General features: G+C 38.7%; 2 protein-coding genes across 2 annotated transcripts; both read right to left on the reverse strand.

Annotated features, from left to right (window-relative positions):
- Positions 1-4,381: 4,381 nt before the first annotated feature.
- On the reverse strand, positions 4,382-13,340 carry LOC117430249 (non-histone chromosomal protein HMG-14A-like). Its single transcript, XM_034050104.3, has 6 exons — positions 12,994-13,340; positions 10,708-10,740; positions 9,398-9,427; positions 9,257-9,307; positions 8,102-8,239; positions 4,382-5,186 (listed from the first exon to the last, which is right to left on the reverse strand). Exons 1-6 carry the CDS (start codon positions 13,006-13,008, stop codon positions 5,139-5,141), a joined length of 315 nt encoding a protein of 104 aa, XP_033905995.2. The 5' UTR covers positions 13,009-13,340; the 3' UTR covers positions 4,382-5,138.
- Positions 13,341-18,545: 5,205 nt separating this feature from the next.
- Positions 18,546-25,019, reverse strand: LOC117430451 (non-histone chromosomal protein HMG-14A-like). The gene is made up of 6 exons (XM_034050484.3): positions 24,850-25,019; positions 23,697-23,726; positions 23,183-23,212; positions 22,532-22,579; positions 19,750-19,878; positions 18,546-19,257 (listed from the first exon to the last, which is right to left on the reverse strand). The coding sequence occupies exons 1-6, from the start codon at positions 24,862-24,864 to the stop codon at positions 19,210-19,212; spliced, it is 300 nt and encodes a 99-aa protein (XP_033906375.1). The 5' UTR covers positions 24,865-25,019; the 3' UTR covers positions 18,546-19,209.
- Positions 25,020-25,520: the final 501 nt, after the last annotated feature.

Below are 25,520 nucleotides of genomic sequence, written 5' to 3' on the forward strand. Positions count from 1 at the left end.
TGAAGGAGTCGAAAATGAATTTGTATGATGACTCTGTTTTGTGTTTTAGAATATATTCTACACATGTTTATATATGTTTGTAATTTAATTTATGAGTTATAAATGCCAAACATACAACATATATTGCAGTCGTCAGTAGGGCTATTTTCATGTGGGCAAAATCATGAGATGTTAAAAATAAACTCAAATAGAAAACACAACTCAAATGTAGCCGTTTCTTAATGCGGCAGACTGATAATTGTGACTCCCCATGCGTAATTCGTTCGTTCGTTGGTTGGTTGGTTGGTTTCTCTCTCTCTCTCTCTCTGCAAGGGACGTAAGGGGAGCTGTAATTTATGTTGAAATATACCTGCGGCTTGGATTGAATAATTGCAAAAGACACACATTTGGTGATCTCAACACAGAGATCATATACATATGCTTATATATTCCTGTCTAACTACAAATAGATCACACTGACTGTTTAGCGATCTTAACGGGCTTTTAATAGCTCCATTCTCCATACAGACTATTACATGCCTATTAAACCTTTAGGGTTCTGAGGAACGGTAATTCGAAAACGTCATACGGTTACTTTCTGCAAGAGGGCGCTCATGCACAACACATTCGTGAATGCTTATACTGCGTATTGAAGGAATGTTCAGTTCAGTGTTGTATTGATATATTTATTTTTTCATCAGCAGCATCAATTTTTCGTCTGGCTAAAAACATGTAGGTGTAATAAAAAACATTTTAATGTGTACAATACACAGAGCCTATATCAAGTGTTACAATACAAGTGTTACAATATAGACATGCCTCTTTCACCTAGTATTATTATATGGCAGCCATTAGCTGTTAGGGTTATGGTGCCTGCGTTCCTGACAAGCGCAATGCAAGTACAACTGTAGGCTACGCTATATGATGAGATATACATTGCAAGCCCTTATCCCCCCTTGCATTTTCAGTAAAGTGGTCAGTTTGGATGTGACCTAATTGACAATTAACATTATTGAAATGCTTAGAAGCTTAATAGCAGCTCTTCCTGTTTGAAGGCTTGGATGCATACCTTTCGGACACTGCCAGTGCCACCAGTTCTTGCGGCATTCCAATCATTACAATATACTCACTGTATGCTGTACTGCTAGAAAAACTCACAATAGTATGGTACAATAAAGCAAATACTATTAGACACTGCCTGTGCCTGTGAAAGCTTGAGTAACATACTCGGCCAAAGTGGAAGGGGCACTCACCAACCCGCTTGGCCAGCGTGGTGAGTTAAATGAGTTGAATGGGGGAGGCTTAGAGTCCTGGCACATGGGATTCTCCAGACAAGATCAAATCCAGGTAAAGACAGATTTAGAAAACACTGATAATAACTCAATATAGGAGCAACCCTGAAGGATTACAAACACCATATAATAAAAGGCAAAGAAAAAAAAAAACACTTTTGAAGCTGCTAACATTTTAATGACAATGTATATTTTTCTAAAATAAGTCACTGCAGCTTAAACCCTTTGGGGAATGTAAACAGACTAGACAGTCTAAACAGTGGATGAAGGGACCCTAGTAAACCAGCATCAAAGAATAATACATGTTGGTATAAACTTCAGCATTAGGTGTGGAACAAAACAGCTGTGATCCATGATCTGGTGTGAGAGCCTCTATTTTATATGCTGCTCCAGAGTTACAATTATTATGTGCCTCCTGCCCCTTTACTAACCACCCAGTCACTGTACACACCCAAACCCCACCCTTCTGTGAATACCGGGTTTAGTGCCAGTGCTTAAAAGACATTTATATGTGTGGCTATTTGTCATTTCTTGAGAGCCTCATACTGTATATGCAGACACTAGAAGGAAACACTTGATGTAGCGGTGTAAATAGTATACTACTCTGTAATATGCATTCTCCTGCAGTCTTACTACCCCAGCTTTAAAGAGGTTACAGTTAGTGAAATCATTCCATATATCTGCACACCCTTCATATTAATCAATGTAATCTTACACAGCATGTGTTAGTGCTCGCTGTATCGATGTTTTTATAGCAAACTTGTGTAGTACCCCCAGTATATTCAGTGAATGTGCTGAAGAAGATAGGCACATACTCAATTGGATAGCTCAGGTGGGGTTTACACTTGTTTTTTTTATATATATATATAAGTTAGATGACTAACTTAACAACGTATAGTCCTAATTTGAATACAAGGCAAATGCACATTTCCTAATAGGACAGCACATTGTAATGCTGTACTATTTGAACATCTCTTGCAAAATGCTTTTTTGTGCAAGTCATCTGGCCAGCAATATTTTGCACACCATATTAAACAAGTTCTGACACATGGCAATGACGTAATGATTCTTAAGGCTGGTGTTTCTTTTAGGTTGACGCATGTTTTAATTCTCCTCGACCTCTCTGCTGCCTTTGACACTGTTGATCACTCTATTCTACTATCATCTCTTGCTGACCTGGGGATCTCTGGCACTGCTCTGGCCTGGTTCTCCTCCTACCTCTCCAACCGCACTTACCAGGTAACCTGGCGTGGAGCAACCTCCACACCTCACCCTCTCTTAACTGGAGTCCCCCAAGGGTCAGTCTTGGGTCCTCTCCTGTTCTCTCTCTACACCTGCTCCCTGGGCCCCCTCATTGTATCCTATGGTTTCTCATACCATTTCTATGCTGATGATGCTCAGATTTTCCTCTCCTTCCCCACCTCTGACTCCACCATCTCCTCCCGTATCTCTACCTGTCTGTCTGCTATTTCCTCCTGGATGCACTCGCATCACCTCAAACTCAACCTCTAAATCTGACCTCCTTTTCTTTCCCTCCTCCTCCCCCTCCTCTGATCTCTCTATCTCTGTTCCTCTGGAATCTACCACACTCTCTCCCTCTTCCTCCGCTAAGAACCTTGGAGTCACCCTGGACCCCTGCCTCTCTTATTCCCAGCACATCTCCACTGTGGCACGCACTTGCCGATTCTTCCTGAGCAACATCCGAAGAATCCGACCCTTCCTCACCAACTATGCTACCCAGCTCCTGGTCCAGGCCCTGGTACTCTCCTGCCTAGACTACTGCAACTCCCTCCTGGCTGGCCTCCCTGCGTCCGCCACCCGTCCGCTCCAGCTCATCCAGAACTCTGCTGCTCGCCTGGTGTTCTCTCTGCCTCGCTTCGCCCACGCTACTCCACTACTCCACTCGCTCCACTGGCTCCTGATCACCGCTCGCATCCAGTTCAAGACTCTTGTACTAGCCTACAGATGCCTTGACCAGACTGCACCCAGCTACCTCCAGACCCTCATCTCTCCCTACACCCCCACTCGACCTCTCCGCTCCGCCTGCACTAGAAGACTGGCTCTACCTCCGCTACGCTCCCCTGCCTCCAGAGCCCGCTCCTTCTCCACCCTTGCTCCGCAGTGGTGGAATGACCTTCCTACAGATGTCAGGACTGCCCAGTCCCTGACCACATTCCGGCGCCTCCTTAAGACTCACCTCTTCAAACAGCACCTGTAGAACTCCTCTGTTTGTATCCTGGGACACTATCACCCTTCATTTAAATGTGCTTTATTTTGCTCTTATCTGCCCCCTATTTTACTGCATTTAATCCTGTACTTCAGAATACTGTAATCTGCCAAGTGTTTAACCTGTAGTATTTTGTATTTAATCATATCCTGATGTAACTATCACTATTATCTGCTGTATTATTGAATTGTGGTTTGTCACACTTGAACAAAAGTTATTGTATTTCTTGCTCTTATTGTATTACTTGTATTGTAACACTTGAAATGTATTTGCTTACGATTGTAAGTCGCCCTGGATAAGGGCGTCTGCTAAGAAATAAATAATAATAATAATGTTTTCTCAATGTTCTATTTCGGCAGGATAACCTGTTCTTGGACTGGAGGATATTAGGCATTAATAAACACTAATGCAATTTGTTTTTTGAGGATCCTCTGACTACGTATGTGACATTCACTAGCTCTGGAGTACACAAAGGTGAGGCTAGCAGAGCTCAACAGCCACTGTCACGATTTAAATGGTATAGGGAATGCTGTTCAGTATTGACACTAAGGATACGCTAGACAAACTCAGCTCAAAGCCAGGCAGCATTAGAAAAAAAAAAAGAGAACTCTGAATGACTACAAACCATAAAACAGCACAGGAAATGTCAAACAAGCAATACAATTTATACGAAAATATTTAGGCTGAACTGACATGTAGCCAGCTTCAGCTCCTCACCTGAAGCCCTTTGTGATCTGAAACGATATTTTATGCAATTTAAAAAGGGATCGTCAAAAATTTATATATTATATATATATATATATGTGTGAACTACACATATTATGCTCTAAAAGGTAATTTCCCTACTAACACCTCACAAAAAGTAAACACTCAAAACAAGCAATGGTCTTCGAGGAGTGTTTTTCTCTTTTTAAATTTGTTTTTATTAAGATATTATTAAGATCTATCCAGCAAAACGTTTAAAAGAAATTGGGTACACGCATCCATCTGCCCATTCAAAGAGATGTTGGTTTTCATTAAACTTATTTTACATGATTTTCTTCTTAATTGTATAAAAATCAATAAAATTAACCCCACAAACCTAGTATTTTCACACTTTACAATATCACTAAAATATTGATTTTTTTCAAATTTTTATAAAGCCATCCCCCAAATAACTGGAATGTTTCACTGTATTATTTTTTATACCTATTTTTTTTTCCAGGCCTCCCTGGAAAAAAAAAAAACAAAAAACAAAAACAACAAGCAAACCAACCCAAAATAAAATGTGATATGGAGAAAATTAAAACAGTTGCTGGGTAGAACTGCACACATGAAAAGGGGACACAAAGACCAAAAGTTAAAATCTACCACAAACTTCCCTCTTAGGTATCATACAAACTATTACAACCACAGTTTAAAATTTAAGGGTTTCCTGTCCTCGCTGATGTGTATGTTTTTCTTGTTGTCACGGTTTCAGTCCTTCCTCTTGGAATTTCTTCTTAACCCCACGCAACCAAGATGTTTGGCGCTCCTTTCTGAAATTCATGCTTTAAAAAAAACTTTTATTTATAAAAAAGTTGATAAAAATATTCCTCTGTTAACAATACTTCATGGAGGTACAGATACTGGACAACAGAGATGGGAGGGCAGACAGCATGTTACTCTGGGTGGGCTTCTTTCTCTTCAGAGGCCTTAACGGACTCTTCCTGCGAAATGGAACAAGACATGAGTAGATTCTCTGACAAAAACCACAGCATTGAGCAACTACTAACAGTTAAAGACCTGTTATATATCAATCAATAATGCACATATACATGCGTCTTATGGCCCTAGTCACAAAACTATAGAGTAGCTTAAAATTCAATTTTCTTCCTTTTTGCTTCAATTTTTATGATGCTTACACATTCAGAGTTGTTCTTTTTGCACTTACTCAAACACTGTGTTTCAAAAGTGAACTTCCGTTCACTAGACACTGTACACGTAGGTCCCAAATGTGCAGTTTCAAAAGAACACACAATACCGCAGACGTGTATTTTCAATTTAAAACAGGACATCTGGTACTACATACACGGAAAGAAAGGTCTTGATTGCCTTCGCTTTCAGGAAATCTTTTGCACTTCCTTTTCCTGGGTCATTTCATTTTTTGTAGTGTCTTTGGGGTCAAAGCATCTTACTGGCTGCAAAGCATGTCACTCATTAGGGTAGGCAGCGGGATGGTTATTGACAGGGAAGGCGACACCGATGGGGTGGGGACAATTTCACTCTCCAGGTGCAATGACAATGAAAGTAAGTCAGGCTTGCAAACAGAATACTTTGTGTAGTACCAGCTATCAAGTTTTAAAATGAAAATACATGTTGGCTACTTTAAAAACTACAAAAGTGAGACCTAATTAATGAATGGAGGTGTATGGCATTAGAAATGTATGGCATTACAGTCTAACTTCACTATAACGAACCCCCTTTAACGATCCAAGCAGCAAGAACTGTTTTTTTTTCAATGGAAATTAGCCCTATTAGAACGATCACTTTTACAAAATCTACCCGGATAAAACGATCTCGATAGTGACTGACACTGAACTTTCTCCAGTGTGGATGTTTTATTCTCTCAGTGAAAACAAAGCCCTTGGTAGGCGAATTCGAAGATAAGGCTGATTCACAGATAACCTATTATAGTGCGAATCACGTGTGACGTATGCATCTTCACACAAACTGTAATTGCTGTATACATATTTCTTAAATATACAGTTTAAATGTTGATCAGTGTTGTCTTGAAAGAGCTACTGAATACTGTATAAAGATGTTCAATTCAATCTGGGCATTTCTTCATTCTTCTGATACAGCAAATTGCCAAACCCCATTACAGTGAACAACCTGATATAACGAACATTTCTCCAGGTCCCAGGGGGGTTCGTTATAATGAAGTTAGACTGTATTTTGCTACTACCATCACTTTAAGGTGCTTTGGCCATGTTCAGCAGCAGTTCGAATTGCCTTCCACAGACATATGTAGTGTAGGCTACATCAGACAGGTCTTTATTTAATAAGTGCAGCACCATCTAGCAATGCTGTGTATCGCCAGTAAAACAACAGGAGACAAACTGGCAGATGATGATGCTAAAAAGCCCCTTTGGCTAATTCATGTATCTATATGGCAGGCAACTAGCAATGAAGAGCAAGGTGGACCCAGGTGAAATCACCTCCACACAGACTTAAGAAAATGCAATGGCAATAGAAACAAGCAACTAAGGTACTGGCAAGAAACGTTATAATTACTTCAATAAAGACTTGCACAACTAATGCAACATTAAAATGCTATTGTAATAAACCTTTTTCCTTGTTATAAATCACCGAAACCTTAATACACATATATGTTTAAAAATAGATCCATAAAATAGTGTGACACAGCAATTATTTCTAAAGGTAAATCTGAAAGAACGTTTGATGAACGTCTACACCGCTGGGATGAGCCACAGCTGGATTTGCTTAGAGGATTTTACAGTACACAGCAATCTATCTGGATGGTAGTCAATTTATAATTTGAGTTAGTAGTAAAAAAAAAAACTAATAACCATATTCAAATAAGTTAATAGTTTTCTTACCTCTCCAACAGCTGACCATTTTGTTTACCAGACTTTCACTTTAGTTCAGGCAAAGAAAGTATTTCCTGTCCCAACATTAGAGGTTCACCTCTTGCCTTACAGATAAAAGACCCCCCCCCCAACCCTACACTAGCATTCTGGGTCAGTTGGGGTACAATACATCCCCACAGGAAGTCAATGAGCAAAGCAACCCAAGTACTTCCAGAAAATGTAATAGTGCTATGGCTTATAATGAGCTTCACCCCAGTCAGTCTGTAAAAACCAAAATATCAACAGCGAAAAAAAAATGTTATGTGAGGACAACCGCTGGGACCCATGGTGTAGTCCCAGAATGTGGCTGCCCATTGTTGTTTTCACCTGCCAAGTCTATCTGTGTTTATAGATATACTGAATACATAATATATTGCGGTATACTGTATGTAGTCTGTTTGTATGTCCATCCAGTTCAGAATATGGGGTACTTGGAGACACACCCTGTTTGCCTGTTTCTCTGTCCAGTGTCACACCAAGTTTTTACAGTAGTGCTACAAAAAATATTTTATTAGTTGGAGCAAGCTCTCCACAGGTGAGGGTCATTGGTGTTGATTGGGCTAATTTACCATTCCATGTGAAACAAGTGAAGAAACAGCTGCTTAGATTTTTGTAGATTGCTGCTCTGCAGTCTAAGAAAAGCAGCAATCACAAATCCAAGCATCTGTGTCTTCACTTGTTATACTCTGAATGGTAAATGAGCTCAATCAACACTAATTACCCTCATCTGACATCAGCACTGGATTTCTGTGGAGATCTCAATAATCAAGTCATGGGTTTGTGCCTCTTTAATTGTGATTACCCTTGATCTGGACATGCTTTAGCACAACCCATTGATAGTATTAGTTAAAATTGCATGACCACATGTGCATACACTGGATAAAGGCCATGGTGATCTACAATGTATGTCCATCCTATATATCTTGTGGGGAGGAGGCTGTCCAGCCCTGTCTGACCACACCCACCCAGGCTCCTCCCCCTCTACACTGTACCTCGTTGGTTTTGGTGTCTCCATTCTCAGAGTGGTTTTCCTCCTTTGTATCCTCCTGCTTGGTCTCACCTTTCACACCCTTTTTTCCTTTCACCGCTGCCTTCTTGTCTTCCTTTTTATCGTTCACAGCCTTTTCTTTCTGCAGGGGATACACTCTGTTAAGCGCTGAAAAATTTAAAAAAATAAATAAAATCCTGCACTCGCCCCTCCAGCTAGGGAAGAGACGCAAAGTCTTACTGGTAAACTGGGCCTCATTTATTATTCTTATCTTGGAGCAGGGGTGTGCAAACTCAGATCCGGGGCAAAATGTTCCCCTCAAGACTTATGAATCAGACCTCTGATTTTTCAGCTGACCTCAGATATAAATGGCAGCCAGTGCACACTGTGCTAAACTGACACAAATGATGTATGCTGTGTCTGGCTGGTCCAGTGAGATAAGCCACAGAACCAGCTCAGTTTCAGGCCTGTGGATAAAGACACCACAGTCTTAAAGCTTGTAGGACAGGATTTCGATGTTCTTTCATATTACCAATACCAAATTACATAAACATCAATAAACTTAAATTAATCAACCCCATTTTCTTGTTTAACTCTTGATGGTTGATTAACAATACTCTACAGCAGGGGTCTCCAACCCTGGTCCTGGTGAGCTACTGTGGCTGCTGGTTTTCTTTTCAACTAATCGCTCAGTTACTTAATTGAACCAATTATTGGCTTAATTAGTCAAGATGAACAGGTGTTCCAGATCTTTAGCCACTGATGATATAAAGACACCTATAAAACCTGCTGGATAGGGGCTCTCCGGGACCAGGGTTGGAGACCCCTGTTCTACAGTAAGGTTAACATATTTTTTTTGTTTGTTTAGTAACTACCTTTCATTGGCATAACAACTTTATAATATATAGTTATAAATAGTTTTGCAGACTATTTTCCTGCCACCATACCATTGATACTGTTATTGTGAGTGGGAATTAGGGTCCCACCCAAAGGCCTACTGTTTATGCTACGCAGGAAGTCTGAATACTGCTGCACAGGAAGTTAATCTATTGTGTGGTGGCAGGAGAAACTTGCAAGGAAGTAATTTTTTGAAAAATAAACAGAAAAAGGGGCTTGCTAGACAGTTGGCAGGTCTGTTGATTCTGCATAGTCACTTTACCTTTGCTGCTGTCTTTTTGGGTTTTGGATCCGGTTTCGGTGCTGTTGGTTTCTAAATTTGAAAAACCAAAAAAAAAACATATTTTATCAACATTATATATTATAAAATAATGTTTAAGGCAGAAGGAAACAACATACTTACAGCCGATAACCTTGCCGACCTCCTCTGTGGCTACGTAAAGAAAACAAAATAAGTTAGTGATGTGCAATAAATAAATAACACATCGGGGTCAACTCAACTGATTCTAAAGCTGTCGAATCCAAATACTGACCTTTAAACCATTAAATAAGGAGCTTGTACATGTTTCATAAAGAGACTCTTATTCAAGATGTTTTATTTGGATACCCGGTTACAGAAACAGCCCTATTTGAATAGATCCCATTATCGTACCACAATCGGGTGTAGAAAGGTAGTGTACCTCCTTCATTTCCATCTGGCCATTCAAATTTTGTGATTTATCAGACGCTACAATTCAGTCCTTGTTTCTGCCCGTTCTTGAATTTGAAACAGTGGTCTTCACCCTGGTTTTTGGCACACGTTTTGTAGATGTAGTATTGTATATTCTGTTACTGAGTCTGAGCTTTATGCAACAACAGACGCAAACAATGGTTAATAGAAGTGATGCACGTTGTGTCCAACAAGCCTAGGATTGTTCTGTGTCCCACCCACCCCCAGGGCTGAATGCTCATTGGAGAATGATGTCATAATCTGTTGCCATCACACCACTGAGATTCCACTTCATACTGGAGTGCTCGGCCTAGTTTTAAAATGAGGCTTAATGAAGCGGTATTGTACACACTTAAAACAGTGTTGTGGTAAGTACGTGTTACACAAGGATTTGGAAATAGACAAAAAGGAGGGCCGTATGTATTGCAATTTGCACAAACATTACACCAGCTGACAGTTTCAATGCTTAGTCATGTCTCTAGGAAAAGGGAGGTCAGGAGTAGCTGCTGGCCCCCCTCGTCCGCTAATGTCTGTCAGTGACGGAGGGTTCTCTTCAAAAGTAAACCCTAGCCTTTACTCTGAGCACAGAAACCAGGATGAGAACACAGTTACAAATTAAACGGAGACAGACTTAGGACAGAGGGGACATGTTTTTACAAAGAGTGGTTTGTGTTTTGGAATAGGATACCAAGCCACATTCTTGATGCTGGACCATTGTGACTCAACTGGACAATGATTTGGGATCAATCAGCTACTAGGAACTGGACAAGCATTAAAAGCCTCCTCTTATGAGGGGCAACTGAAGGACTGCCCACTTACAGACGTATGTGCTTCACGTCAATAGGTGATTTTAATTTGTTAACACCTGTACTCAAGCACCACCGTACAATCTTCAGATTAAAACATGAATGACCACATGCTTTTATTTTTATTTAAAAAAATAGGATGTTCGCAGTTCTTACGTCCTTCAGGATGGCATGACAACCAAACAAAACAAAACCTACCTCCTCCTTGGCATCACCCTCTACAGCTACAGCCTGTAGGAAAAAAAGAGAAACATTTTATTCAGAACAGCTGAACAAACTGGATTTCGGGAAGAACAGACTGATGTAACCCCAAGATGAGATCACGAGAGGATCAATAAAAACAAGCACTCTTCAGGACTGGGAGGCTACAGCTGGTTAGTCCTACTCTTGAAACAAAGTCTAGACAGACACAGGGCTTACTATTGCAATACTGGCACGACGCAGAATGATGGAAGGCTCTGTACAAATACAAAACTAATAACTTAACAGCTGTTCTTCAAATAAAAAAACAAAGTTAGATTAGGTGACAGTATTAAAAAGTGAGAATATTACTGGTATCTTAACTAATGTATTTGTGTTGTCTAGAGATTCGCTTTGTATAATTTTCTGTTTTATTTATCATATCCAGGTGGCATTTTTAATGAAGTTTAAAGCATCTCTGGAGCTTTCAGGATCATGTCCAACCTCCTAGTACATCAGGTATAATGGAGTGTAACCAGAAACCTGTCCCCCTGCAACACTTCCTCTAGTGGATGGTAGTTATACCAGTAAGAAATATAGCAGGTGAAGCACAGAAGAAATGTGGCAGTTTTGAAACAAGACAGGGTGCAGAGTTAGTATGAGTTTCTAACCACGCTTAGCAGTCATAATACTAATAAAAAAAAAAACATTCTGGGTTGTTCCAGTACCCCTTGTTGCATTTTAATATCTGCAGAAGTCTGTTGTGATTTGAGGTTTTGGAAGAGCTGCAGAAACATGCTCTGCTGTACATTGTTACACACTAACCTTTCTGCTCAAATCAAGCTAGAGAGAAATAAAGAAATTAAATGGCCAAAGCAAGTTCAACAGAGTAGCATGATGACATGGGGATAATATAAATTCTGCAAACCAGTAACTCAAGATTTGCTTTCAAATCTGTCAATTTGATTTACACGTGTATTGGCCCATAATTTTGAATTTAGTGCAAAGTTTGCCCCAATGTATTTAGAAAAATAATTACATAATTTTAACGTTAATAAACTATATAGGCTATACAACTTTTTGCCTATTTTCCCCTTTACTTCGTCTTCACTACAGCTCATTCATTACAATGTTGTAAATTTCATTACAATTTCTATTTGAATGCTGGTGTGCAAGTAGATTTTTTTTTCTTTGATAGTTTGGATAACAATGTATTTTGTAAATTAATATATTTACAGTAAAGACGACCGTTGTCATACATTTATCAAGGCAAATACATTGTACTAACATTCTGTTTTTTCTTAATAGAACTGTTCATTTTGGAGGCTGTAAATAAAACGACTGCTCTGGTGCAAAAAAAAACAGCACAGATTTGCCGTTTAAATAATTAACAAAGACTACAGATCCCACAATGCTGCAGAAGCATCCGTTTGCATTGATATCCACAAGCACATGATCAACCGAAGCAACACGACAGCAGAGTGGGCACCTAACAGAAACAATCTCGTAGGTACAGTCGTACGATTGTTGCATTGTACAGGTAGACAGCTATGTATAAAGTTTATGAAACTGTAGATAATTATAACAGAAAAAAATGGCAGTGAGCCCCGTCCCTTCCGCCAAAGAGTGTAAAACAAAACTGCTATTTGTGGCTCTGAGGTATTATTGAGATAGCCGTGATGTTTATCCTTACGCCCCCTGCTGGGTTGAAATGGTTAAAGCGTCACCATCTGGCACCATAGTACAAGTTCAAAAAGGGGGAGACGACAATGGAGGGAAAGCGAAAAATACAGAAAAACTAAGTCAAATGCAACAAATACATAACATAATAATAAGTACAATCCATAAAACAGCTCTTATTGCGCGGTTTATTCCGCCTGTAAAGATAGATATTTTCAGTAGAACTCCGATTAGACCTTCCTTTTACTGATGTCCTTGCAGTCTTTATATAAATCTCCTCTGGGGCGCTATGGCTGCTGTTTGTAATCCAGCATGGAGACACATAATCGGCAACCGTCGCTTCCTCTTTATGCAGAGACAGAACAGCAGAAATCTGAGTGAAGCACCGTGATCCCATACGTATTTTCTCGTACAAAACGTTTTCTTTTTTTAAATAAAAGACAAATAAGCACACATATGTACCTGTCCAACACTCGCAAATAACATTTGCATTATATATATATATAGTTTCACGAAACAGTCTCCTACTATAAAATATTTTAGTTTAAATGTATGCATTACTGATTATTATAATTTTTTTTTTAGTGCAGGTAAGCAACTGGCAAAATTAGCGTATGTACGTACCTTTCTCTTCGGCATGTTTTTGTGCTTTTATCAAGTTAGAAATAAAGGGGGAATGATATTCTTGTGGATTAATTGCAGCTAAATTCTTCTTTTTTTTCTTTTTTCAAACACTAAACACACCAACACTCCAACCAAACTGCTTGAATAAGGACTAGGGGGAAGCGCTCAACCTTGATTGAGACTCAAAAGAGCCAACCAGCTTTAAAATCGAAATCCCGTGGTGGCAATATTGAAATACACGCAGGTTTGGCTAAACTGGGTAGAAAGGGAAGGATAGCGGAGACACAACGAGAGAACAGCAAGGCGGGGAGTCGGGCGACAGTTTTTCATGGTGTTCTGGTATAGGCAAGGACAGCGAGAAAAAGGTTTCTTTAACAGGAACTGCTGCATACCTGGTTGCGTTACCCTATAAACACACACACATATGATTTCATATTTATTTAGTTTGGAAGAGGGGCAAACATGCCAGCCCAACTATGGCGTGATAGGTGTCTGGCATTATAAGTCTGTGTTGATGCTGTGCCAAAATCAAACCTTACCTGCAATCTTATTGGTTGGCCATTTAATTTAGCGTTACAAAAAAAAAAAAAAAAAAAAAAAAAAAAAAGGGATTGGTTAACAAATATATCGTTTTGGTTTTTTTTTTCCTAGTTTGAGCAGAAACAAAGTGCAGGGAGAGGTAAGAGAAGTTGCTGGAAATTACGCTTTAGAAAAAAAAAAAATAGAATACAAAGTGCGTTAATTGTAATTTAAATTTCAAATACGCTATATACTATACATTCAAACTGGTAAGGTAAGACTAAAGAAACGCCTACAATGTGTGGCTGTTTCACATTTTGCATGCACAAGCTGCCTCGCTCTCGACTGAGTAATTTGTTTTGTAAATTATTGGTTTTGTTTTAAATCATTAAAATATCTTGTACATTACAGAGAGCAGCAGACCAGAGACACTGACGTGGACTGTTACTTAGCAAGTGCAGTGCCTCCTGTGGTGCACGTGCCCCTTACAGCAGGAAGTACGTCAGCGCCTTCTTCCCCTACCTGTTTCAATAGTTATACTAACCTTGGGACATACTCTAAATCGCCAGTAGTACATTTTTTGTCTGAAACCAAAACAAAAATCATAATTTGCTCTTCAAGAATGAAACCATTTTAGACAAATCACAGGCCCCTAAATTAAATCACGAGTTGTTTATTTCTGGGCTTTATTAAATTTCGACTATCTGAAAAAAAAATTGTGCAAATGACAGTTTGGAAGAAGTGGGTTTAAGAATTGAGCCCGAAGTGCCATACTTTGTAAAGTAACAGCAGCAGTATTGAAATGTGGTCAGACTAGCCCCAGTTTGTTTGCATGAGCCTGGTGTAGATCAGGCTGCTTCTGTGAGCGCTGTAACCTGGACTGCATGATACTCTGGGGGTAATGTAGCCTCCCATGTCCGGTCTCTGCCAGATTAAGAGGTTTAACTGCACTGCCCTGGTCATTAAGCATCTGCACATCTGAAACCAATTGAACCTCCGCCCAGTAAAGCCATCGGTTCCTAATTACCTAAAGATTTTACAGGGTAGTGGAGAGCTGGACAGAGAACGGTTCTTTTAGCTCTTGTTTTAACTAAGAATGCTTTAAGAAGCTTGATCCAGTCCCATTAGAAAGCACTGCAATAACAGTACCATGCATGAGCGTTGTGCCAGCCAACATCATGAAGCACAAGTTTGAAAGTTGGCTCAGACTGAAGTGACTTCCCTTTTTCCTGCATAGATTCAGTATGTTCTGAGGATGCCCTTCTTGTTTTGTCCCCTGGGTTTGCTGTCTCTTCTAAATACTGTAACCTTATTCTGTTTGTGTTTCTATTGTTGCTCCAAATCTGCACACAGCAACCTTTGTTTTGATTGTTTGTATTGTTTTCATCTGAAATACATTTATTTGGACATTTTAAAAAAAGGAATGTCTTCTTTTGTTAGAACCAGGTTAAAATAAAAACGTAACTTTTACTGTGCAGGAGTTGAAAAACCCTTGAACACTGGGTGGCCAGCCGTGTTGTTTTAAACAGGTAGCTTTATATATACTCCATATGAGGTCAAATCAAATCTTATAATTAGTATTACTGTTTTTCATGTTATCATTAGGTGTTAACTACAAGGCGCAGTGTGTAGCAAAGTGTACAAGGAGATATTAGAGTCAACGATTTTATACAAGGGAGGGAGACTCATAAATACAGTCAATGTGCTCTTTTATATAACAAGTGACTTGGTTTTTCCTTATTGTAAGGGTCTGTTTAAAAAAAATCTAACAGCTAAGTACTGCTTTCACTCTGAGTTTGACTTCAACTGAATCAGTCAATTTTCTTCTAATAGGAAAAACATGAATAACACATCTAAAACAAAAAAGAAACAAAGAGTTACAGCTAAACTAAATGCCTTGAGTTGTTTATTTCTGGTGTGGTGCTCATGCCGATTTGGAAACTAGAGTTCAGAAAATCTGATAAAACAACCATGATTAGAAACTGGAGCTTTATTACAGTTGGGTGTACATTATTCATCTTTCCAGATGTCATATTTGAGACTGGTTGTAATAACAGGCAAAGGGATGAAAGAAGGTTACTGAAAGCCAAAAAAAAAAGAGTCTTGTGTGGTGCTGCAGATGACAGAAATAAGCAGCCGTCACTACAGCCCAGCACTTGAGGGCTTTTTACCTGCTGCAGTGTTCATGTATGAGTGGATGCCAGCACAGGTCCAGCAGCCCTTGCTTTGTTAAACTGCACCTGCTCAATGGGGGAAATGAACATACCACATTACCCTTCACAGAGGTATCATGAAAAGAATGTCACTTCTATAGCTCTGTTCTCCCCTCTCTGAACCATTTGCCTGCACAAGCACCTCTCTAAGCCACTTCAAGCATGACAGTGGCTCTTCGCCCTGTCTGGCTCTATCTTTTGACGGCCGAAAACAAATTGTATCCAATTACTACTTTATGCCTTATTTCTATGTAGGTTTCGGATATTCTGGCCCATGCAGAAATTGGCTTTCAGGAAAGATGGCGAATCCTTTTCTCTGCAGAATTGAATAGGAAATCACTGCAATGAAAGCTTGCTTATTTGTTTTGAAGTGTATGAAAAACAGCAAACAGCTGTGAAGAGAAAGATCAGTTCCAATAGGAGCTGGTGTAATGTGTTTTGACAGCCAGGGCTGCTGTGAATGACAACATAGAGCCCCATAGCTACAGACCTTAAAGAAACAGCGCAGGTTTTATCTTCTTAAATATGTGAATTGCCTAGGGTTTGACCTTTGTGAAAATGTACACTATTACAAAAGCAGTTTAAGTAAATGCAATAGCTTCAAAAAGCACTTTCTCTGCCTGACAGTCTGTTCAAGACTTCCATCATTAGTATTTCTAAACTTACACTAAGTAGCAGTGTTGTGTTTAATAGTTATGTATGTATCTACTGCCCTCTTTCCCTCATATATGCCACACTGTTGTCTACCACAGGAAACCAATCTGTCACACTCATCCTGTTTATATTTCTAACTTACGGCTGTTGCTAATTCCATCTGCAGTCAACAATTAAATATTCAGCCACAAATGTCAGAGATTATCAATTATCTTATTGCATAATTCATGCAATGCCTTTTGTTCTGCCTTATTTTTTCCTTCTGCAGCCAGAGGTTTAAGAACACCTCCATCAAAGTGAATTTGAGGTAAACGATATCTGGGGCTGACAAGAGTCCGAAATCAAACCGGTTTCATCTCAGGATAATGTCCATTGAAACAAACAGGGTTTCGATATTTAAACATCGCTGTCCCAGTGGTAATTGGAAATGTAGTAACAACTTTTGTAACCAAGCAAATGCCATGCTGCACCACACACTAACAGAAAGTGTTGTGTATGTGCTGTATAAATGTGTCCATAACCTTAACCTCTCAATCAGGATATGCAGGTGAACTAAATGCAAACGTTATAAAATTAAACAAATATTGTGGCCTGTTGTTTTACAAAAGACATTGACAAAGACTTCACGTTGTAGCGAGTCTAATTTTCAAGTTTTCTAAAGAGCAGTAATCCTGTTGTAATTATTTTTGATAATCGCAGCGGTTTTTGCATGCAGCGCTGGATTGGATCCACCCGATGGAAAATGAAAGCTGTTGCCCGGTTTAGTATCAGAATGGAGGGGCTTGTGCTGTTAACTGGGTTTGAGAAAGAACAGCTTGAGGCAGCAGGATTTGCTAGTACAGGCAATACCAGAGATGTACAATGCCTAGAATTTTGTACCAGTTAAGATAGAGGGATGTGTCACCTGAATATTGGTATCTTCTGAAATACTGTGCGAGGACAATGTCCTATTACTCCAATAATGAGAACTCCAATTCTGGCTCAGTTACAATGGCTGCCTGTTGGGTTCCACAGTCTGTTGTCTGTACTTTTCTATTGGTTCTACCTATCTTTCTGACTGGGTCGCCTCTTACATTCCCAAGTGCCAGCTGTGGTCTTCGGCTGCCAGACACTCACAACTACCTAAACACAAGGCAGAGAAGTTGCTGTCTGCTTTAGTCATCACCCCTCATCTGGTCTGGAACTCTGCCCAGAAACATCCAAGATGTTACCACTGTTGTTCATAATTTAATGCAGACTTTCCCTGGCTTTCTGTGGGTTGTAAAAATCCAGTTTTGCTTGTTTTTTTCTATGAAAATGCATGACAATGCGCTATCCTGTAAAGGTCTGACTCAAATGATAAGGGTGATGGGTGCGCATCATTTACATTATAAGGTGTCAACCATACCAGTCCCTCTTCACCACTGTCTACTAAAGCTTCATTCCAAGACGGATAGCTCAAAGGCAACTGCTTTTTCTTTTTTTTTGGTCAAGTGAATTTTGGACTACGTTGTATCGGGAGTGCAAGACTCCTAAATGTTTACTCTTAAAGTTTAAACCATCTCAGATAACCCAGAACAAGAAGCACTCCAACTGAGTTTAAAATCAATGCCTACATTATTAATGTGTACGAGACAACATGTGTACAGATCAAATGTGTATATGAAATGGACTAGGAATAAATACTGAATATTAAATCAATTACCTTACAATGTATAGTAACTACTGTAACAAAGCGAACATCTCTATTTTACATGCATGTTTCTGATAACATTTAAAAATGTAACTTTTGGAGAACGTTTAAACTCTGAACTGTTACCACCTCTACTCTGTACATGCATACAGAGATCTTCTTTTGTTTTCACAAGACTGTACTTAAGAGATATGAGGCTCAAGAACAGAATCCGATTTCTTCAACATCGACGGGTGTGAATAAAGAAACAAATACCTGCTGTTCTGATAATAAAGTCTCCCAAGAGCATTTACACATTGGATAACATCTGTTGTATAAGAGATTGTCCCACCGAGGGAATAAATAGAAATTCCACAAACTTATATTGACTTTAAGGTTAGGATTAAGTTAAAGGTTTGGGGTAAAATTGAAAGGTTTACTGTGTGATGCTCCTGGTGATCTGACATGCTACAGAAACATCTACAGAATTTGAAACAATCACACATGCTACAGAATGAGGAAAATTCCACAGAGTCTTTTTATTAAGATACATCCAGAGTTAATGTTTAAAAGAGTGGGAACACACAGACACCTGCATATTTAAATAGATGTTAAAACTTTTATTTTTAAAAAACTGTTTACCGTGATTTAAAAATCAGAAAAAAAAGAAAAGACATTGTTATTTTGTTTTTTTCTTCCTGCTTATTATTTTCACATCCTGCAAGTTTTTATCAAAATGGTTTATTTTAAACCCGGTTTACAAAGTCAACCCTCACAACCTTCCTGGAATGTTTGGTACATCGTTATTCCTCTTTCAGATTTTTCCCCATTTAAAAAAAATAAATAAAAATACACTGAACATGTAAGGAAAATATTGGAGATGGGGCCATTTGGAAAGGACCTCGGAGCAACACACTCACATTTCAAATCTACCACCTGTCCTTTCCCTACACCATAACAAACTGTTACAACCACATTTCATTCTCAAATAAAAAATGATTTTTTTTATTTTTATTGAAGAGATATTATAGATGTACCTCACTGCAATGGTCTTGCTTAATTAGCTTTGTGCTAAAAACCTGTATTTATAAAATCGTTGATAAAAAATATTCCTCTGTTAACAATACATCATGGAGATTGGGGTACCACACAACAGAAATGATGATGATGGGGGAGGGGCTACTCAGACTTGGCTTCCTTGTCTTCCGAGTCTTCAGGAGACTGTGCCTGTGGAGGGAAGGAGAGAGACGTTTAGATAAAGAGAACTGGGAAAGAGACGTTAACCAGCCACAACAGAGAGCACAGTTCACACAAATTCAATTATTGCAGCGAGGAACATTGTTTCAGTCAGCATGGGTAGAAAAAAAAAAAAAAATGTGTAGAGGGGGGACTTAACATGAAGATTGGTGAGATTTTATATTACTACTGTATGAAAATATCCCTATGGTATCGCAGCGATACTGCTTAAAATGTAGAGTCTGATAAGTTTCAAGAGTAAATTACTTCACTTGACCAACTGGAATGAGGAAACGAAAGACAACAGTATTGAATCAAGGTGCATGGAACAACAGTGTGGGCTAGTGTTGATGCCACACGCTAGTTCATCAGTAAGACTTATCCTCAGTACAGAAGACAGCTGTGGCTCTTCACACTGTCACCAGCTCCATCCACCCACCAGCGTCCCTGCCAGTCCCAGTTCACTGCTTTGTTTGCTTGTACCTCGTTAGTTTTGGCATCTCCATTTTCAGAGTGATTCTCCTCGTTTGTGTCTGCCTCTGCCTTCGCTCCCTTCTTCCCTTTCACCGGCGCCTTCTTGTCCTCCTTCTTATCGTTCACAGCCTTCACCTTCTGTGGGAGGGGAAACTCCATTAGCACCTTTAACACGAGGGACGGAAAAGCTCTTCTCTCAAGCAAGATTCCGCTCTCCACTGGAAAGGCAAGCAGTGTGCCCAGAGTTTTTCTATTTAAAATTGAAACATATATGGATTTTTGCTGCTTAAATAATAAATATAATAAAAACTGGTTTGTTCATTTATCATAATTTGACCTGTGCAATATACCATGCTTTTTTACTGTGCTTTACGATGGCTAATCTATGCATTACCATACTCGTGGTGTGCCAAGCTTGCTTATGCTTTGACTGACCTTTGCTATGATTTTACCATTACAAACAACTTAAATAAGAGACGGGATCCTGTATAATGCTGCCTAATTTGGATATTTTTCAATGGAATAGCCCCATTTTAATGAACTCTGATCACAGGCTGTATTTACTGTGTTTCCAGACCACCACTTCATGCAAACTCCATGGGTGTGTTCGGTTTTAATTTTACCTGAAGCCAATACAGTGTATAGCTTTAATGTGGCAATCAAGGCACTACTAAAAAAAACCAAATCTGACAGGTTGGCTGCAGACTTAGCCACGCAATTCTAATTTGAGAGAAACCTTAAATACTTTCTGAAGAGTTTAAACACTAAATGGTTATTGGCTGCCTTAAATCGTGAGCACCAACAGGGCGTGAAATTAGCGTTTCCTTGAAGGGAGCTCAATCTCATTCTGTCCAACCACCGAAAAACTGACATTCGTAGAGAGAAATCTCTGAGACGTTTTAGCAGTATAGCAGACGACCAGAGAAGCGACAGTTATCCCTTTCACGGGAAGGGTAATTACATCCCTGTGTAGAGCCAAGGATCTCCTTCCCTACAGTGACAAGTACAGTATGTACACACTAATCACCATGCCATGTTAACTTCAAATACACAGAACTAGCAACACAGCTCTCTAATTCTTACCTAATGTGACTTCATGTTACTTCACAGGTCTCCTGTATAAAAGCTGCATACAATATGGTACTGCATTTTTAGATACAACCTCAATTACGCTGTTGTATTGTACAAAACTGACACGGATGATTCGAGATCGGGCAGTAAAGTTTTGGTCTAGTCTTTTCTCAGCAGTAAGTCACGTTGCTGCTTGTGTACTTGGGTAGTGATGTCTTTTAATACACACATCGCTACACTGTACTCGAATTTAAGACGCAGGCTATTTCTGAGAAGCAAAAAAAAGGTTAAAAAAGTGCATCTTAAGTTCAAATGAATATGGTATTTTTTTATATTAATGAACAAAATGCACTGATCACTCTTTGATTTCTGCATTTCCGGCCCATCCTCCCATTCCACTTAAAAAGGTTGCATATCGGAACAGAGACAAAGAAAACATGTAGGAAAACCAGCGATTGGTTACAGCATTGTGAAGGAGAGACAATACAAGAAGCTTCTTGGAGTGATTTTAAAACTCCTACAAGTAAGCCCTCTATGACCAATGACTGCTTTTCCAATGTCCATGCAATCTTTATCATGAGGTGGCACGCAGGACACACTGGAAGTGCTGTAGTTCAGGGATCATCAGGGAACCATCAGTACGTTTGGTAATTAAGAGCTTACAATAAAATATATGTGTGGGGCTTTAATCATGGAAACTGCGAGATCTATGATCTAATGGTAATACATACTGAGCATTCTGATATGATGTTAGCATGGTGCTTTAAACCTGCTACACTTCTGGGTCTTGTATTGCACACCATACCTTCACATACACTCTTATTAAACTTCCAGTAAAACTAGTATAACGTGTTTTAACTACAATTAATGTATTTTTGCTCAAATCCTTGTATTGCTGGCAACTATTTATTGGTCTATTACAGGGTCTGATCCCATCCGATAAGCGAGTCTACTCTCTACTGTAAAGAAACTGCAAATAAAAATACCTAATAGACCTTAAAAAACATGTTTTTATATATTCTTTTGAAATGTATATTGACTTCAGTTTTTTTTTTATTATTATTATTTTTAATAACCATTGCATATATTGGAAATTTTGCATTTTATGTTTGTCAATCATTTGGTCATAGACCAGCATGCCAAAAATTGCTGGCAGCCATTTTGGAAATGAAAGCCACCATTTTAGGTAGCAATAGCTACTCACATTGTTTTGACAGAATGTTAATGTGAACAGTAGCTACTAATTTTGAAGTCTACTTTGTTTCCCCCCCAATAGTTGCTTACAATAAGTGAAAAACCAATGGTCCATGATACAGTTAATAAACACTAAACAAACATTCACATGCAGTGAAACGTGACTGATATAGTTTTGGTAAAAGTTTACAGCTGGATATTTAAGTACAGTAAACCACAGAACATGTAGGTCCATTCATTCTTAAAGGCTGGTTAAAGACGGTAGGTTGCATTATTAATAGTATTTGTGCTTTAATAGATCTAATGATTGGTGGTACTCTTTTAATGCTTATGTCTGTTTCAAGTGCCATCTTGGTGCAAACTTGAACTGGCCGAACCTCCACTGACAGGATTCCCTTGTAAAAAAGCAGGGTCAGTAAACTACAGCTGCTTCTGCCACGGGTGATGTTCAGTGAGCGACGAGATTGATCTCAGTTACAGACAGACAGACAGATAGACAAACAAACAGACAGACAGACAGGTGTACCTTTGCTGGCTTTTTAATTTTTGGTTCAGGCTTGGGGGGTACTGGTTTCTAAAAGAAAAAGAAAAATCATGATTTGGACAATTAAAAGAAAGTGTTATCATAGCAAGCCCTGCCACATACAATACCGATCAATATACAATATACATCAACATACACACGTTGCTCCAGTCAATTGAGGCTCAAATTACGGACATGGTACCCATAAGTCACACTGTGAACTGAGCTCAAAGAACGATGGCCATTTTGTAATGAAAATGTATGTTTTTTTTTAATGTAAGGGTAGATAAAAACAAATTTTCCATTTATAAATTCTAATGTCAAAAAAGTTTTGCATTTAAAATCAAAATGGCTGCTATTCCACAAAAAACAAGTAAAATAATGTCAAAATGGTGACTTCACCTGTAAATGTGACCTTGGCTGACCAAAATGACGATGGTAATGTTTATTATCATTATGTATTTATTTAAATTCATAAAACTAAAAAGAAACAAAAAAACAAAAAACAAGCAAGTATTTAATTGCTCCAACCTTCAGCTGTTTCTGCCTAGTTTAATACACTTTATGTTGGTTTGTTTTTTTCCTCCCCTTTTAATGAAAAAAAAAAACAGGGTTCTAGACTTTTCAAGAGAGGAGAATAAATGCAATACTCACTGCTGATAGCCTTGCAGATCTCCTCTGAGGCTGTGGAAATGTAACAAACAGGTTAGCCTCACCAAACAACATCTACTCAAAGAATACATTATCTCTCTATTATTTCTGCTTCACACAACTTGTATAATAATAATTCCTGGTAGGTTTTCAGATGTTCTTAAAGATCAGGTAAGGGCTACCTTATCGACTAGTATCTAAAACTGTACAAACATTCTTACTGGTACTGTATGAAATGCACAGCAGATTTACCCATTCCAGGTTTTAATAAGAGCTTGATTAGCCATAGTGTTTACTTAACAAGCTCAGTGTCTTATTAAACTAACATAGTAAAACAAGGAGGCAAATTGCTATGCAATGGGAGTCTTATTTGCATCCCTGATATGTTGTATTACAACGCGTTTTGAAGTTGAAGATAAATGCCATACTTTTTCAAATGAAAATACTTTTTAAAAAAAAAATACTGTTGACAATCGTTTTTTTAAAAATTTCGTTAAGGAGTTAAAAGCAAACTTACCTCCTCTTTCACCTCTCCCTCAGTTCCAGCCTGCAAAATAAATAAATAAAATTAAATACAAGTAAATCATTTAACATTGGATTGGGTTTTATTTTTGCCCATCCATGTGGCTTATTCGTAAAAATCGTTGGTACTTCGAACTTAGAGAATAAGAAATAATTATTTAACAAACTACACGAATAACAAGTGCTTTGAAAGGGGGATGAAAGCGTGTAATAAATACTTGATAATAAGTCATTTCAACTTTAAGCTTATGTGGGAGGTCAGGTATTGCAGGTAGGGTTTCATTCCATCCCACAATGCTTCGCGCCACCACAGATTTAAACTAGCATTCTGGTACAAAACCAAAAGTCTAATGCTCTGCAGTGAGGAGAAATGTGTTTTATTGTGGCTGTTAAGTAGCCGGGTTCTTTATCATTAACGATTTATTTATTTATTTTTAATAATATTCACTGGTGTTAATATCGAACGCAATTTATTTATGTTTATTGTTTTCACGACATTATTTTTTCATCAACACGTAGTGAAGTCTTTCCTTTTTAAAGCAACATTTTAAACGCACACACAACGCTATTTCGTGCATTTGTTTTCCTTTCGTAAACAGAGCAATATTTCGCGCCACCTAGCGTCTTTAAACAACTACAACGACCATCTGCCACAACAAATACGAACAAAGAAAATGTAATAAAATTAAATGTGCAGAAAGCGGAAAACACACTCGGGCGTAAAATATTAAATAAGTGAACACTGCGCAAAATTTGTGCAGCGTCTAGTTTTATACAACAGGACTGTGCCTGTATAAAAACAACATGTCTTTGCCTTCTGCCTATCTATCATAACAGTTTACAGTATCTGAATTAGACCATGGCTGCCGTGTTTGTATCCAGCATGGAGACTAACCTTAAGACACTCGGACGTCTACTGCTACGCGAAACAGAAACACCTTCATTTCAACGCATTTCCCATGCAAAACATGCGGGAAAGATGTTTTTTAAATGCATTTTTTTATTTTTACAAGTCCTTCTTTTTACCCTGATAAAATTCACAGGGTTTTTAATGAATTAAATCACCGATGTCTCACAGGCTACATAATGCGCTTCTTTGATTTCTAAAAAGAAAAGTGAACCTGCATTTTTTTTTTTTTTTTACATACCTTTCTCTTGGGCATGTTGGATTCCTGACTGGCCTCTTAAAAATAAAAGTAAAAACCTGTACTGCAATTGAGTGTTTACTGCATGTAAACTACAAATGCTCCCCTTTACTAAATACAGTAGTAAAAACACTCCAACATTAAAACCCTGTGGTTGAATGGGGGAGGGGCGCGGCTAAACGGTGATGGATGTTGTAGGCGACCAATCCGCGGGCTGCACGCTGAGCTGCATCGAGCTGGAATTTCAGCACCGGGAATTTTTACGCGCGAAATGCTGAATCGTATGGGGTGGAATTAAAGGGATTGAGTTATTACCATTAAGAAAAGACCATCTGGCGTAGTTTATATTACACGTAGGGTTTAGGGTGGTGTTATGGTGTTAAACAGTCAGCAACGTATATTGATTCAAAATTCAGCTTTGAAAGAAATGGACATTGTCAGAGCTGTTACAGAATTTTACTGAAAGAATAAATAATCTATTCAGATATTTTGGTTGTTTGTAATCCAACATGGCGCCCAGTCTAGTTGACATTCCTGTTCGACGTATAATACAAATTCCTCAGTCGGAAAACCCCGAAAGGACAACTGAATCCCGCTTCAGACGGGATTTAGGATTGATAGTAACGATCCTATTCGTGCCCCCGATGGCAGAAAACCAATGACTGCTGCCTCAG

Source organism: Acipenser ruthenus, chromosome 26 (assembly GCF_902713425.1).
Source record: "Acipenser ruthenus chromosome 26, fAciRut3.2 maternal haplotype, whole genome shotgun sequence".
In the NCBI taxonomy this organism is placed as follows: Eukaryota; Metazoa; Chordata; class Actinopteri; order Acipenseriformes; family Acipenseridae; genus Acipenser; species Acipenser ruthenus.

Excerpts from the sequence above, each read along its gene's own strand:
- LOC117430451 (XM_034050484.3), bottom strand. Across the intron at positions 23,213-23,696 it reads AGGGAGAGGTGAAAGAGGAG|CCTCAGAGGAGATCTGCAAG; the intron begins GTAAGTTTGCTT and ends ACATTTCCACAG. Across the intron at positions 19,258-19,749 it reads GAGATGCCAAAACTAACGAG|GCACAGTCTCCTGAAGACTC; the intron begins GTACAAGCAAAC and ends TTCCCTCCACAG.
- LOC117430249 (XM_034050104.3), bottom strand. Across the intron at positions 9,308-9,397 it reads GGTCGGCAAGGTTATCGGCT|AAACCAACAGCACCGAAACC; the intron begins GTAAGTATGTTG and ends TTTCAAATTTAG. Across the intron at positions 5,187-8,101 it reads GAGACACCAAAACCAACGAG|GAAGAGTCCGTTAAGGCCTC; the intron begins GTACAGTGTAGA and ends TCCATTTCGCAG.